This window comes from Rhagoletis pomonella, unplaced genomic scaffold, assembly GCF_013731165.1.
Source record: "Rhagoletis pomonella isolate Grant_MI unplaced genomic scaffold, Rhpom_1.0 Rhpom_scaffold_00005, whole genome shotgun sequence".
Lineage (NCBI taxonomy): Eukaryota > Metazoa > Arthropoda > Insecta > Diptera > Tephritidae > Rhagoletis > Rhagoletis pomonella.
Window position 1 is genome coordinate 32,543,581 of NW_023458559.1, and position 16,056 is coordinate 32,559,636.

Genomic DNA, 16,056 nt, shown 5'->3' on the forward strand with positions numbered 1-16,056 from the left:
GTAGCGTCCCAGAATTTTATTTTTAGTTAACATTAACGATTTCCTATTAAATTTTAAATTAGTTAATGCAATTAAAATTAATGAACATTTTCTTTGCAGATTTCATGGAAATATGGATTTCTATGTTCTAAAATTTTGATCATCAGCAAGGATCGAAGTATTGTATGTATTCACACATTAAAAGAGCTTGGCAGAATTCAAAACACGGCTATAAACACTGACGCTATCAGTCCAGCCAAATGGAGTCGAACATATCGAATTTATTCTACATCAGCCTACTGGCGAGCTTAATGCCACAACACACACAAAGCGGCAATAGCGACGTTGGTGAACCGCCTGGTGGACGTGAACACATCAGCTCTAGTTTGGCTATGGCACGCGCACGCGCATTAGCAAATATTCAAGAACAGCTGCTGCCTAATTTGAATCTCTTTCAATTGGAGCCCAGTGAGTTCTTTAGTCGCGTAAATGGCGCTATCTTCAACATGACCTTCAACGAGACCTACGAAGATGAGTTGGTATGTCACAATGGACAAAATGCCATTGCCAATCTTATTACAATGATACTCTATGCTATCGTTTGCATCATTGGACTCTTCGGCAATACGCTCGTTATCTATGTAGTTTTGCGTTTTTCGAAAATGCAAACAGTCACCAACATTTACATACTCAATCTGGCTATAGCCGATGAGTGCTTCCTCATTGGTATACCAATTTTATTGTATACCATGCAAGTTGGCAGCTGGCAGTTCGGCGATTACGTTTGCAAAGCTTACATGGTGAGCACATCGATTACACAATTCACATCGTCGATCTTTTTGTTGATCATGTCAGCGGATCGCTATATAGCCGTCTGTCATCCAATTTCATCGCCACGCTATCGCACACCATTCGTATCGGAGCTGGTCTCGGGTTTTGCTTGGCTGACGTCGGTGCTACTTATGTTGCCCGTGATACTATTTGCCAACACAGTGCAATTGAATGAGGATCACGTGTCGTGCAACATCAAGTGGCCCGAAGCACAAAATACACAATCGGGTACCACATTTATACTGTACACACTGACATTGGGCTTTGCCACACCGCTTACCTTCATTCTAATCTTCTATTTTCTGGTCATACGCAAATTGCATACAGTGGGTCCAAAGCAAAAGTCCAAAGAGAAGAAGCGCTCTCACCGCAAGGTGACCAAACTGGTGCTAACAGTGATTACAGTATACATACTGTGTTGGCTACCCTATTGGATATCACAGGTGGCGCTCATCAATTCGTCGCCAAGCAAATGCGCATCGAGACTTGAGATCACCATCTTCCTGCTGGCCGGCTGTCTAGGCTACTCGAATTCCGCAATGAATCCCATACTCTACGCCTTTTTGAGTGACAATTTCAAGAAGAGTTTCCTGAAGGCATGCACTTGCGCCGCCCGCAAGGACGTCAATGCGCAACTACAACTGGAAAATAGTTTCTTCCCCAAATTTGGCAAAAATCGTCAATCGGATCGATTGTTCTCGCCAAAGAAGGCAAAACAAAAGCAGAAGGCGCTTGTGACGCGCAGTCATAATGCAACCAATGCGAAGAATAGTGCTGCAGCGGCGACGACAACAACTACCGGCACTACAACAACAACTGGCACTAGCGTGTCTGCGAACCAGTTTATTGCTAGCACGGATCCACAGTCAAACTTTTTGCCGCCGGTGCATGCGCCCGTCATCACACACAACTCGGTTGGCAGCGTTGTGACGGGCACAAATGCCACAGTGCTTTTGTTGCCTGATATATCATCCACAGGAGTTAAGTTGGGACAGATGACAGCTGATGAGCGGTCTGCACAACCAGACGTTGTTGAGATTAATAGTAAAATGCCAGTATTGCACACAGATTTATAAGACTTGGCTATGGGTGGTCGCACGCCAGTAGAGACGATCGTCTATGTGGCAAGGAGATGAGTGTCAGCAAAAGCGTTTGGCAGCGAGAAATTAATATGAGATACATACATGTGTCAAGGAAAACGTAGGGAGATTGGATGTAAGAACGGTATGGCCGCGTTAGTTCTAGGGCTGGGCAAGCAAAGAATAATTGAGGTATGTTTGGAGGTCATAGAAGCTTAGAAAATCTTACAACAAATTATTGGAAATAAAGGATTTTTAGCTATTAACTGAGAACAAGGCATTGCGAAAAGGCCATAAAAACAAGAAAATTGTAAAGTCTAGTAATTGAATTTTTTACTGAGTGAATATGAAAAAAAATATTCTACACTGTGTAGGAGTAAAATGAGATCATTAGGGTGTGTATATGAAGAACACACACTATCGATAGTAGTTACCAAATGTTCACACATACTTAATAATAGGGATGAAAGTTTCATTAAACACTTTTAGAAAATAATAGAAAATAGTTTCGTTTTACAGCTTTTGGAAGACTGAAAGGAGAAACTGGACTAGAAATATTAGCAACTGAAACTCTTTTTGAAAAAAAGAAATAGGATTTAGGAATCGCAATCTTTTACTGCGACATTGCGTGACGTACTTAAAATAATATTACAGAAATGATAAGATAAGACTTCTTTGGTAGAAAAAATTTCAAAGCAATCTCATTCTCTTACAAAATAAACCACATTTTGACTTAAAATAAAAATTACCATAGCATATTACAAAGGAAAATACGGCCTTTGGCATTTTCAATAGCTAACAAGTTATTTTTAAGCAAAAAACAAAACCGACTTCAATTCTCTTATAAAAATTTAAGATCATCGTTAATTTCTTTATGATCCAATGATCGAATATAAACCACCTGTGAGGTAACACGTTTCCTTAAAAAAAACGAATTATATAAATCGGTTAACGCGGTCCAAAGTTATGAGGTAACATACATACAAAAAAAAAAGTGACGAATTGATAACCTTCTCGTTATTGTGAAGTCGGTTAAGAATTAGATGAATTTGGAAAAAGTTGTATAAAATAGTATAAATGTATCAAATTTCACATAGAAAAGTACGAAGAAAGCTTTTCCTAAAAGCACAGTCTATTATCATCCTTCTCATATCGTCATGACCGTAGAAAGCTTTAACCCTGTGCGCATATACTACAGATGTATTCCAATGGTGAGCAGAAAGCTCGTGTACGGCTTCACTAGTCAACATACATATATAGTGTAGTGAACACCTGAAAGAGCTTTTTCTCTGTTCGCAATAATATAGAATCTACAATTTGCTTTAACGGGTTTTAACCCAGGGCTATTCTGAGCTCTAACTATGTAATAAGTTTGAACCATAATTCTTTATCTATTTTCTTCGTACACAAAAGTTCTATAAAGCTTTATGAGCTTTCAAAGTTCCGCTGGTAATGTTGTGTGCTTGTTCTGGAAACTAAAAGCTTGTTCCTTGTTTCGGAGCAGTAATGACCAGATGAGAAGCTTTTAAAGCTCTCTAGATAGTAAAATCATTTTCTGGCCAAAGCAAAACTTGTAAGCGTAGTTTTTAAAGTCGCCATATTTCCATTTTTTAACTTTTAGGTACGTTGCGATCATCACATGTCTATGTACCTACGTATATAGTACAGTGACGTCCAGACAAAGCTTTTCCTCTGTGCGCACTTACATAAAAACTAAAGAGATTTGTACATATAAAGCATGTATTAGCATAACACATAACCTTCATTTGTCCACTTTTGAGCTTTAAGGTATTTAAAACCGCCTTTCAAAACTATCTTAAATATTTTGTAATCTTCTTTTTGTACGAGTAAGGCTTGAAAACTGTTTCACACAAAAATTGCTAAAAAGCTTCGGTCTCCAAAAACTCCATTTTTCATTGTTTTGTATCTTATTTGAAAAAGGTTTGGTAAATTTTGTATGCTCTGAGGTAGTGTTCGTTTTTTCATAATTCGAAAGGCTAAATCAGTAAAACCGAATTAGGTCTAGAAATTGGCATTGAAAATTTCCTTTGACGATAAAGCTTTTCTAATATTAAAAGAGGATAAAAGTTAAGATTCTCAGTAGTAGGCACAGTAAAATTCAAAACCTATTAATTTCATTAATTTTTTCAAGCGAGTTTTCGGTGAACAAAACTAAATTGAAAACTTTATAAGCTCTCTATAAAGCTAGCCGTCTTTAAGCTTTGTCATAATTTCTGCGAATTTGTATAACAAGAACCTTTTTGAGATGCTCCACCACTCACTTTAATTAAGCCTCTTTAGGCGCGTTTCATTAAACAAGAAATTTAAGCAAATAAATTACTTCGTGTGGAAGACTTAGCTAACATAAATATATTAGCTGCCAAAATTATCTTTCGAATTTTGCCATTCAAGCCAGGCTATATTATTCCGTTTGTCAGGAGCTCCACTAGCTAGCTCACACTTTTTTCCTTCGCCACATCTGACTGCTACTCATACAACTCTGAGAGCGGATTGTAATCATTTTATAGCTTAAAAGTTTGGGCCAGCTTTTAAAGCTCATTCATACATTTCAGCTTTTTTTCAGAGTGTCGTCACTATTTCTGCATCTTGGCCCAAGTCTTTTGAAGCTGTTGTGTTGTTTGAGCATGGCATATGAGAACAGTTTATACATATTTGTATTACATATACAGGTATTTGTATTATAGAAAAAAATTTAAATCTTTTTGTAATTCGTTATGTGTTTGCTTATTAATTTTAAGAAAATAAAATAAAAACAATGAAAAAGTAGTTTACAGTAACAACGAAAAAAATTCCGTAGTTCCTTATGCATAGAATCTTCTCGTTTATAAGAACTTGGAAAAGCACCAAAAATTTAATCAAAATAAATGAAAAATTATTAGTATACAAGCAAAAAAAACAAAATTATTACTCTGTAATGAGCCAATCGAATTTATCTGTTACGGTGTTAGATTTCATATAAAAGGAAAAAATATTAGAATTACTTTTAGCTTAGAGTTGTGTGTGATAAAAAGTATTTCAAAATTTAAAAAAAAAAATGTAATAATTGATAACGTATAATTAATTGAATTTACATATCGAGCGCTAACCGCCAAAAGATTTCGCTTACGTTGTTTTGGTGGTTACGGCTCGATATAAGCATTATTTATAAATTTCAAACTACAATTTTGTATTTTAATTCAAACGAGTTTAAGCAGATAATCTCCGCTATAATTAATATTGGAATTATTTAATTTAAAAATATCTTCGAAATTAGTTTTAAAATTCTTCTTATTCTTTCTGATTAGCTGACGAACATAATATTTTTTCTTGAGGTTAAATACATTTACTGCAACCAAATATTTAATGCGGTTAACGCTGCTCTGTAAAATCTCAATATATGCACGCTTATATTTTTTCACATAAACAAAGCCTTCAAGACTTTCGAAGGTTTTTTTGTACAAAATTTTAATACAATTCATTTACTATTTAAATAAAACTTATAATTAGTTAGAATTAAATTGTATGAATTGTAAATGTAAAGAAATAAATTAAAACGACAAAAACCCAATGGTATTTTATTTTATATTTTTTTTATTTTTTGTGTAATCATTTGTTTGGTAAACCAGTAAACATTGTGGTTGTTCACGCTTGCCTGGTTATCGGGTTATCTGGTTTTATATTTTTAAAAGAAAGACAAAGATTTTTAAAAATATTTTGAAATTAACTCTCTCTCTACGGTCATTGCTGATTCAACGAATCTTTTTATTTTGGATGAATATATGTACATACATATGTACGTAGAAGTTACAATTGCTCCATTTTATTTTCTCTCTCTTCTCACCAAACTGCCTAATACCAAGGGACACACATATAAGTAGCTCAGCACAGGTAGAACGAAAACCCCAATTTAGAAAATTTTAAAATCAAGTCTCGATATGACCCATGATCTTACCACTTTCCGATCCAAGTTGACTTTGGTAACACTTTATAATAATACCCCTAGTAGTAAAGTATATGCAGTAGCAGCAAGCGAAACTCGTGCACCAAGTCATTCATATTTTTCCTTTTTATAACTTTCAAACTAAAGATACTACTAAAAATAAATGCATCATTTAAATAAGTTTAGTATTTTACAATCTGTGAAACCACCCAACCGATTTAAATGAAATTTTTTGGGTGTGTAAATGATCCGATAAGTGGCGCTATTGTTGAGAATTTTTTTACATAAAAATATTATTTTTTTATAAAACTTTATCAAAGTAGAATTGTTGTCCCCATAAATAGCGTCATTGGCGAGATGTATTTTATTTTTAAACGACATTTTTTTCACTGATTTCTGAAACCTCGCAAATGATTTCAAAGAAATTTGTTTAGTGAGTACAGCACTGTTGTTCCCGCAATACCCTTAATATATCTCCATAGTTGTAGTGAGGATTTTTTTATTATACTGGTCGTATGCTTTTTTAGTTTAACTTAGTATTTGCGTTGTGTACAAATCTCTTAAATCTGCCTTATACATCTGTAATTCGGAAATAGGCAGACGAAAATAAGTGTTGTTATTTCTATATTTGCTAGCAGCGTGATTAACTTCTATATACATATATAAAAATGTTTTAAGTAGCGTTTCCACCCATTTAAAAACTATAATGAGATTAGTATATAAGTTCACCTATCTCAGCAGCATGAAAAATATGAAACGCGGTAGCCGCTGGTGGAAGCAGAGGAGGAGGTGCAAAGGAAAGCCTGGAAAGACCTGATAGAATAGGTTCCCATAGAATTTCCAATTAACGTCAGTCGGAATTCATATAATATTACTTTTGATATAAAGCTCATCTCTTTCCCGGTTAGGTGTTCATTTACCGATCAAACCAGCTCGATCTGGCGGATGAAATGCCTGCAATAAGTCGTCCCGAGGTAGACGATCCGTGCGATGTGGAGACAAATAAGCTTGTCAAATTCTGTTGCTCCTATTGCAAAGTGTAGAGATAATACATGCAAAGTTGTGATGTATTTTTGTAGATTTTTTTTTGTTAAAAGTCAAATTTTAGATATAAATATCCCTTTTAACCCTTTAATCCCTTGTGCGTGCCGATTGTAATTTGCCTTGGCTAAAGTTGTACAAAATTTTATATTATTTAAATAAACCTAATTTTACTCAAATAATAGTAGTAGCGTTTTCTTTTTTCCTCTTAATCCTCTTAATATGTTTTATTTCTAGACGATCGACAAATAATCGGAGTAGATTGTTGGGTGTTCTCGAGCTCAGAAATTCGTCTCCCAACACATCGCTTTCAAAAGCCTAATACCTAATCCTTAAAGCGCTCCGCCGTCTTATCCCGTATGCTCAACGAAAGCAAATACCTAGCAAGACGCTCTGTGATTGAGATCAACATGAGTTTGCCCAGCTGCAGCCCCTTGAAGCCTCACAATCATAACCGAACGAAACATTCACCTAAATAGTTTCTGACGGTGGCTTCGATGGCCGAAGGTGGGAGTACTACAACTGCTTGCGGAACAAGGTATGTCTGAGCTGAGATTTCTCTAGCCAAATATTGATATCTATGCCGCATTAGCAGGTACTCCCTAGTGACCTGGCACCCAGGGTAATACAATTTATATTGCCGAGCTAGTTTGTAAGCAGTTAGAGGGCTGGCCAATGCCTTGAGTTCAGCTTGGCTGTCCGCCAGACACCTAGACTTTTGCCTGTTGAACTCTCTTTTTTATTTTGGTCTTTAAATGGGATGGTGCTGGCGCTAGTGATAAGCCAAAGCATTGAAGCAAATTCTAAAAATATGTTAGTAAATATTTTGTTTCGTGCGAAAAGCTGCCTCGTTAATGTGAATACCTGTAGCTTTGATTTTCCTTGCTTCGGTCGGTACTGCTGCTTGAGTTTACCTCCCCTACTTAAATTGACTTTTATTTCTGCACCATATTGGCTACTACTCTGTGGAAAATTCAAAGAATTTTATTGATAGTCTCAGTCACACTATGCCCAATGTTAGCATCTTTATGTGCTGATCAAACACTAAGAGAATTTATTTACAACTTATCTCGGTAGTTTTAAATTTCACTTTTTAGTAAAAAGCTTAAGTGCCGTTTTCTTAAGCAGGTTTTAAAATTTATCTGCCCTTCAAAAACATTTTTTTTCGGGAAAAAATTCGTGTTGAAAGAGCAGATAACTTAAAAAAAAAATTACTTCAGAAAATTTCCCAAATTTTTTCACAATCATAAAGTATTTGTACACATATACGCCCTTAGGGACCTTAACTAAAAAACAGAGAGACATTTTTTCATAGAACATTTAATTCGCAGAGTCATGGTTTGAGCGAGTTCTATGAAATATATTCGGTGCTAGGAATTCTAAGATCAGTAAACTTTAACTTTAATATCTGACAGTTCTCAAACAACCAAAATTTATTACGACTGCAGACATACCAAAAATTCATTGATTTTTAAGATAATTCATACGTACATATAAATATAAGTATGTACACATGTATGTAGAAACACTCGTAACACTTACTTTAAGACTTGGACCTTCGTGAAATATCTAAGCGACCTTTTTGGCCCCCAACAACGCGAACAATGGCATGTAATTTAAAATTAAAGCAACAAAACAAAAACATCCATTACTGGCGAATATTGCTTTAACCAAGTACAGACCATACATTTCCTAGTAATAAGAAAACAATAACCATTATGCACGAACCCGTAGGTATGTATGTACATACATATGTGCTCATTGTTATAGAAGCACAATGAACCAAGCAAGCGAAATAAGGCCAAGCTGTGCAAAATCCCAATGAAATTGGTGTGTGCGTGTACGCCTATGCCGAAGGGATGTATTGAATTTATTTTTTTTGCACAAGATATTAATGGTATGTTTTCCCTGCATAAACTGATTTTGGCTAGTACATAAATACATACATAAATGTATTATTATTATTGTGGTTGGAAAGCACATGCTAGAAAGTGTGCATCCATTAAAAATGAATGAACCACTAGTAGAAGAAAAAAATTTATATATATACATATATAAACTGAACTTGAGTATACGCAGCGTTTTTATTTAGCGTTAATGGAGATGGAACACAGTAAAATGCATAATTTTACCTACTCATGTATGTAGGTTAGGTTAGGTTAAGGTGGCAGACCCGCTAAGGGGACTCACTTAGACATTTGATTGTCCATTGTGATACCACATTACATAGGAACGGTAACTGCGTAAAAATTACGAGAAGCGCTGGGTGCTCATAATGAAGTTCTTCAGACAGCTGATGTCCACTCCGGAGAGTCCCTCGGGAGTGTCGATGAAATGCGCACCGAGATGCTTAAACCGTAATCTAGCGAATGCCGGGCAGTTGAGTAGGAAGTGCTGAGATGATTCCACCTCGTCTTCCAGGCAACTGCGGCAGTAGGGATCCGTGACGATATTGAGTCGCACCGCGTGGGTTCCCATTGGACAGTGTCCGGTCAGTACACCTGTGAAAATCGAGAGCTGACGCTTAGCCAGCTGCAGCAGTTCCCTTGACCGCCCGCGGTCCACAGCCGGCCAGAAGGACCTTGCAACTCTGCAAGTCGGGGTTTTTTCCCAGCGCTCGCTGAGCCGACCATGAGCCCATCTGTCCAAAAGCAGGCCGCAGGTTGCCAACGGAACTCCAATTCCCTCCCTATCCGAGGTGATGGCCTCAAGGGTGCCTTGCCTGGCCAGTTCATCAGCCCTGCAATTCCCCGCGATATCACTGTGCCCCGGGACCCAAATCAGTTTGATCTGGAAGTACTCCGAGGCAGTTGAGAGAGAGGTCAGGCATTCCCCAACCAGTTTTGAGCACACCATTAGCGATCCCAGCGCCTTGATTGCCGCCTGGCTATCAGTATATATATTTACCTTCCTTTTTGACAGTACATTGGTGCGTAGCCAATCGGCTGCCTCCTTTATAGCGGCCACCTCTGCCTGAAAGACGCTGCAGAGATCCGGCAGTCTGAAAGTAAGATCTACTGAGAGTTCCTGACAGTAGACACCTCCTCCAACTCTCCCTTCCAGCTTCGATCCGTCCGTAAAGATGCTTATTGGACCTCTTCTCCAAAGACCACCCCTCTTCCATTCATTCCTAGAGGGGATGTGCGTGGAGAAGGATCCTTTAGGGGCCAGCCTCGGGTGACCCCGGTCCATTTCTTTCGGCACGAAGTCGAAGCTTTCGAGAATTGTCGAGTGTCCGTGCGCTGGATTGAAAGAGAACCCAGAGCTTTTGAGCCTAATGGCTGAGCGAACCGCCGCTACTTTGCCCGAAATATCGACAGGTGCGACATTGAGTATAGCGTTTAGCGCTAAGGTGGGAGTGGTTCGGAGCGCCCCGCTGATCCCAACGAGGGCTGCCCTTTGCACGCGCTCTAGCTTCCTAACATGAGTGGTCTTTTCCAGTGAACTCCACCAGACGATGACCCCATACAACATTATTGGCTTAATTATGGTTTCATATAGCCAATACATCACTTTTGGGGAGAGGCCCCATCTCTTCCCTATGGCATTCTTGCAGCAGTAGAGGGCCACCGATGCCTTCCTCACTCGTTCCTCAATATTAGGTTTCCATGACAGTTTTCCGTCCAGGATCACGCCCAAGAACTTGACCCTGTCAGAGAGAACAAGTGGAACACCCCCTATTGAGGGAAGCTGGGCATGAGGCTTTTTGTACCTCCTGGTAAAAAGAACGAGCTCCGTCTTTCCAGGATTGACAGCAAGCCCGCAGCTAGCGGACCAATTTGTGACCCTGTTTAGGTACCCTTGCATGAGATCGTACAGAGTGTTCAAGAACTTTCCTCTGACGATGAGTGCCACGTCATCCGCGTAGGCAATAACCCGGCATCCTGTCCTCTCCAATTCCTCCAGGACGTCGTTTATCACGACTATCCAGAGGAAGGGTGAAAGGACGCCTCCCTGCGGGGTGCCTCTGCTAACTTTACGCTGCTCAGAGGCGTTGCCCCATTCCGCTGTGACAGTTCTGTCGTGCAGCAAGTGTGAGATGAGCCTTACTAAGTAGCTCTCGACTCCGAGCTTAGTAAGGGCTCTTATTATCGCCCCAGGAAGGACATTATTGAAAGCCCCCTCGATATCAAGGAAGGTACCCACTACAAAATCTTTGTTTTTAAGAGACTCCTCTATGGTTTTGACGATTGAGTGCAGGGCAGATTCCACGGATCTACCTTTCAGGTAGGCGTGTTGAGAGGGGCTAAAACGCTCTCGAGGAATCCTGTTTCTTATGTGCAGGTCAATCAGTCTCTCAAAAGTCTTCAATAAGAAAGATGAGAGACTGATTGGTCTGAAGTCCCTCGGGGATACATGAGAGTTCTTCCCTGCTTTGGGGATGAACGTGACCCTTACGCACCTCCAAGCCCCCGGGATGTATCCTCTTTCTAGGCAGCTCGCATAGATAGGGGTGAGCCAGCGGCACGAGACCTCCACAGCCTTTTGCAGCTGCGCAGGAATGATGCCATCCGGTCCCGGGGACTTGAAGGGCTTGAAAGAGTCGATTGCCCAGAGCAGTCGGCGCCTCTCCAGTAATTCACCGGAGGAGGAGGTAGAGCATTCGCCCTTTCCAACAGCGATAGGTTCGCGCGGTGCAGGATTTTCTGGGAAATGAGTATCAAGGAGTAGCTTAAGCGATTCCTCTCCACTCATCGCCCAGTTGCCCTCTTCGTCCCTCAGGTATCCCAAGGGTACGGGATTCCTCGCAAGGATTCGCCTAAATCGAGATGATTCATTACAACCTTCTACGGCTTCGCAGAAGTTTCTCCATGACTCGCTCTTGGCCTTTCTTATCTCGGACTTATAGATGCCCAGTCCGATCTTATAGAGCTCCCAGTCGGAGTGTTGTCCACTCTTCCTGGCTTTATTGAACAGGCGTCTACTCGTCGCCCTGAGTTCTGAGAGTTCCACCGTCCACCATTTTGGTCGTACTTTGCCCCCCGGCCTACTCAGCGGGCAAGAGATTTCGATGGCACTCCTACAAGCTGATGTAAACTTTTCCACCATAACATCAATCGAGCCTTCGGTGCTTAAGCTCTCCTGGGGGGCCTCTGGGAGTAATTCCCGAAGTTTTTTACTATAGAGGTCCCAGTTTGTTCTCCTAAGGTTCCTAAAGGGGATACTTTTGGGACGATCTTCGTCCAGAAAAAACTGAATATACCTATGGTCCGAAAAGGAGTGATCATTAAGAACCCTCCAGTCAGAAACGCGGGATATTACAGAAGACGAGGCTAGGGTGAGGTCAAGGACCTCTTGCCTTGCCGCGGTGATAAAGGTCGGTTCGTTTCCTCTATTACAGATACATAAGTCTACACTTAGAATATAATCAAAAAGTGACTCACCTCTTGCATTTATGTCTGAGCTTCCCCAGCACGAATGTCGTGAATTTGCATCCGACCCAATAATTACGTCGGCTTTCCGTCGCCTCGCTTCGGCTATGGCTTCACGCAGCAGTAATGGAGGTGGTTCCACCTCGTCATCATGAGCCATGTAAGCGGATATGATCCAGAGCTTTCCGGCACCGCTATCCAGGCTGACAGTCACAATGTCCTCGTTGCTGAAATTAGGTAGAATTAGTGCTTTGAGTTCGTTTCTGATGAGCATGCAGGATCTTGGTCTACCTGCTTGATTCTGCACCATCAGCTTGAAATTAGGCGTCCTGATCCCGGAGATACCGCTACTGCTTAGCCACGGCTCCTGGATCAGGACTACATCGGCTCCACCTTGCTCAAGGTGGATAAGGAGATTTGCGGACGCCGCCTTAGAATGTTGGAGGTTTATTTGCAGGATCTTCATCCTCCAAAGTCCGCTCCAGCCACGCCAGTTCGACGTCCTCGTTTACTGAGGCTAAGAGCCTCTCTTCCTCCGCCCTGTCGTAGAACCGTCCGATGCTGACGACGGATCCCTCCGTTGAGAGGGCATCCTCAGCACTTTCCGCCCCCGACACGACGGATTCCACCTCCATGCTCATGGGGGCTTCCTCCGCCGCGGGCTCACGTGCTTCCGGCGCCTCAGGAGGTTGAGAGCCATCACCCCTGGAATCGGATTGGTAGACCCTAAGGACTACCCTTTCGAATCCATAGTTGATGACTCCCCTGGACTCAGCGAGAGGGCCGAGGGATTCCGCATTGAGTAGAATCAGCGCTTGCCGATGCGACTCCTCGGAATCCTCGGACCCCTCGAATCTGACAACCCTCCAGTTGTGCGTGGGCAGTTGCGGGTTGCAGTAACGGAGGATTTCCTCAATCTCCTCCGGTGCGGAGGGCTCGGGGGGGAGCCAGACACGGGCCCGCGGGCGGGCAGGAAGATCCTTTTCTTCCACGGCTTCCAGCTTGGCGCCCTCCCAAACCTCCCCCACCAGAGACACTGCAGACTTGTATAACGATGCCGACCGCTCGTCGGCGCATACAATTCTTTTGTGGATGCCATGATGCCACCCACCATCCTCACAGCGCGGAGGTGGACCAGGGTTTCCTCTGACCACCCTTAGAAAGACAGAGGAGATGGCCGCTGCCACGCGCCTCCAGTTTTCCCTGGATATGGTGCCATCTTCTCTGCCTCGATCGAGGACCCCCAGGGTAGTTGATCCCGCCTGCTTAGCGATTTCGCTGAACAGAGCAGGCGCAACCCCATTTCTGGGTCTTTTAGCGTGGGAGCCTTCTCCCTCTTGAGACCTTTGTCTTTTAGGACCCGTAGGAGGCGCACTCGCGTCTCCTTTCGTCGGGTTCTTAGCCTTCTCATCCCGGCCACACAGCACCCCTTTGGCCCACTCGAGCGTTTTCAGATGTTTCTCAGTAAGCTGAGAAGCATCCTGACCGCCATAGCGCTCCAAAATCTTGGTAGCCATGCGCCAGTCGGAGTAGGCCTTTCGGCCCGACGATATTTGCCGTTTAGGCATTCCCGAAGGCTTCTTGTAGGGAGCCTTCGAGGACAGACCCGGAAGACTGGGAGAGGAGCCCGCGCTGGTGCTGGCGATTCCGTCTAGCACCCCCCTTAATCGCTCTCTCAGTCCGGCCCCTTGCCTAGAGACCCCCACGGAGTCCGGTTCCGGCACTCCTGCCCTCCCAGTGGCGACAGCACCTGACCCCCCAGAAGCGTTTAAGTGCGTCGGCTTCGACGCGTTCTTACCCCCCGAGCGACCATCCGTTAAGGATCCCTCAGAGATGGAAATTGTAGACCGAGGCGGTTTCGCCTCGCGTACCGAAGGTGGTGCTGTAGCCCCCCCAGATGAGCCGGCTTTGGGGGTCGGCTCCGACTCCCCGCCACCGCTCGAAAGCTTATGTTTCGTAATTTTGTTTTTTTTGTTTTCGTTATTTTCATTGTTTTTCATTTCTGTTGGGTCCCCACTCAGAGCCGCTATCCAAAACCCGAGCGTGTAGTCGCCTTTAAATGGTCCCATAGCTACCTCTGAACAAGACTATGGCGAGGGTTGACCCATGCCCTTATGGGGTCATGAGTTCAGAGCCGACCAGCGCAAAGACGGGAGTCATCTCAACCGCACCTACACCACCAACTAAACGGCGACGGGAATTGGAACGTACCCTGAGGCCTGCCAGGGTTTTAACGGGACGGGGGCAGTTGCGGCATTAGCCCACCAGCCATTTCTGCTGAGTGTCACCCCAGCATACTCAGGTGGTAGAATACCGCAACCACCAGCTCAGGGATCGACAAATCCAAAACGTTTCCAGAATCGTAGTCAGAGGACGAAGCCAGGGTCGTTACCGTTCAGGTTAAGAGGCCGTGGAGGCCGCAGGCCATTTGGCGTTACCCAGGGTGCACCACGCGGAGGCGACCTGCTCTACACCCCACTCATGTATGTAAGTATGTATGTAAGTATATTAGTGTGCAGCGAAAAAAATCTGTTTTACGATTTCGAAATTTTTATAGTATATATTTGCTCGCTAATTTCGAAAATCGAGTAAAATTAAAAAAAAAAAAAAAAAAAAAAAAAAAAATTTAAAAAAGGGAAAAAAAAAAAACATTTTTTGTATGAAAAATGAGTTTGATAGAATGTTGCGCCATATATACTCGTTCATGTTCAGTGTTCACTTTTCTTAAAAAAAAAAATTCTTGCACATTCTCATTTGACCAATCATTAATTTTTTATTTATCCATCGAATTTCTTAATTAATAGCTTGTTTTGTTTTTTTTTGTAAAGGAACAGGCTTTCATATAAAAGCAAAGCATTTACCAACATTTTTTTATTTTTTTGTGTTTCCGCCATTCATAGATACAAAAATTAACTCAATTTTCGGAATCAGCGAGCAACCCAGTGTTATCAAAAATCAACAGAAATTTTTAGCATTTTGAAACTTGGACTTTATTATACTAAAATTTAATGAGCTACAAACCTGCATACTCACTTTCTAGAAAGTCTTTTTTAATAAGTGTAAAAGAATAATTATAGTTATTTGAGAGATTTTTCAAAAGTTTAAGACACTTGGAGCGACCGTAAATATTATCTAATCGAAAAACGGTTTAGCACGGTTCAATGTAATCATGTTACGCAACTTTTGCGCACTATTCGAATTTCGAAATCGAAATTTTAATTTTTTGCGCTTCATCCTAATGTATATGTAGGTATACTGTTGGAAGCTGTTAACTGAAACAATGGAAGGCAGATTTCTGAAATTTTGTAGAACAATATGTGGAAAGATAGTAGGTCGTGGGAACACTTTAAAAATGTGTAAGAGAAAACTATTTTACACTGCATGAGAATCGTGAAAAAACTACTTTCACTTTTTCTGTATTTTGCAAAGTTTTTTTTTCGGTAATTTTTATGAGTTGCCACCTATAGAATTACCGCCTTTTTAGGAGATGTGAAAAGTTTGTATGTAGCTCCGTTGCTTTCGGAAAGCAACATATAATACTGGCTAGATGAAGGTCTTTGATTCAATTCATACTTCAAAAGTCTTAAGTCCTTAGTTTCTCAATTAGGTACTTAGTCATAGTGACGGAAAACTGAGAGTAGGCCTACAGAAAGCACGGTCATACGGAATATCCAATGGTCACGCATTAGACTCTTCATGAGAAGGATGGATCGTTTGGAGAGTTTGTGGATTTTCTCAACAAGATTTTTTATTTAATAAATTTTATTGAAAACCAGAATTTAGATATTTTTCAAAAATAGCAAAATCTTGCTAA

The 16,056-nt window shown here is 41.4% G+C and overlaps 2 protein-coding genes across 2 annotated transcripts; one reads left to right on the forward strand and one right to left on the reverse strand.

Moving 5' to 3' along the window:
• Positions 1-239: 239 nt before the first annotated feature.
• Positions 240-1,886, forward strand: LOC118740073 (somatostatin receptor type 5-like). Its single transcript, XM_036471567.1, has one exon. It carries the CDS (start codon positions 240-242, stop codon positions 1,884-1,886), a length of 1,647 nt encoding a protein of 548 aa, XP_036327460.1.
• Positions 1,887-9,120: 7,234 nt separating this feature from the next.
• Positions 9,121-14,311, reverse strand: LOC118740074. Its single transcript, XM_036471568.1, has 2 exons — positions 12,809-14,311; positions 9,121-12,747 (listed from the first exon to the last, which is right to left on the reverse strand). Exons 1-2 carry the CDS (start codon positions 14,309-14,311, stop codon positions 9,121-9,123), a joined length of 5,130 nt encoding a protein of 1,709 aa, XP_036327461.1.
• Between the last annotated feature and the right edge of the window lie 1,745 nt (positions 14,312-16,056).

Coding starts and splice junctions, on each gene's coding strand:
- LOC118740074 (XM_036471568.1), bottom strand. CDS start 14,311: ATGGGACCATTTAAAGGCGACTACACGCTCGGGTTTTGGATAGCGGCT. Junction 12,748..12,808: donor TCTCAACGGAGGGATCCGTC/GTCAGCATCGGA, acceptor CCTCAGTAAACG/AGGACGTCGAACTGGCGTGG.
- LOC118740073 (XM_036471567.1), top strand. CDS start 240: ATGGAGTCGAACATATCGAATTTATTCTACATCAGCCTACTGGCGAGC.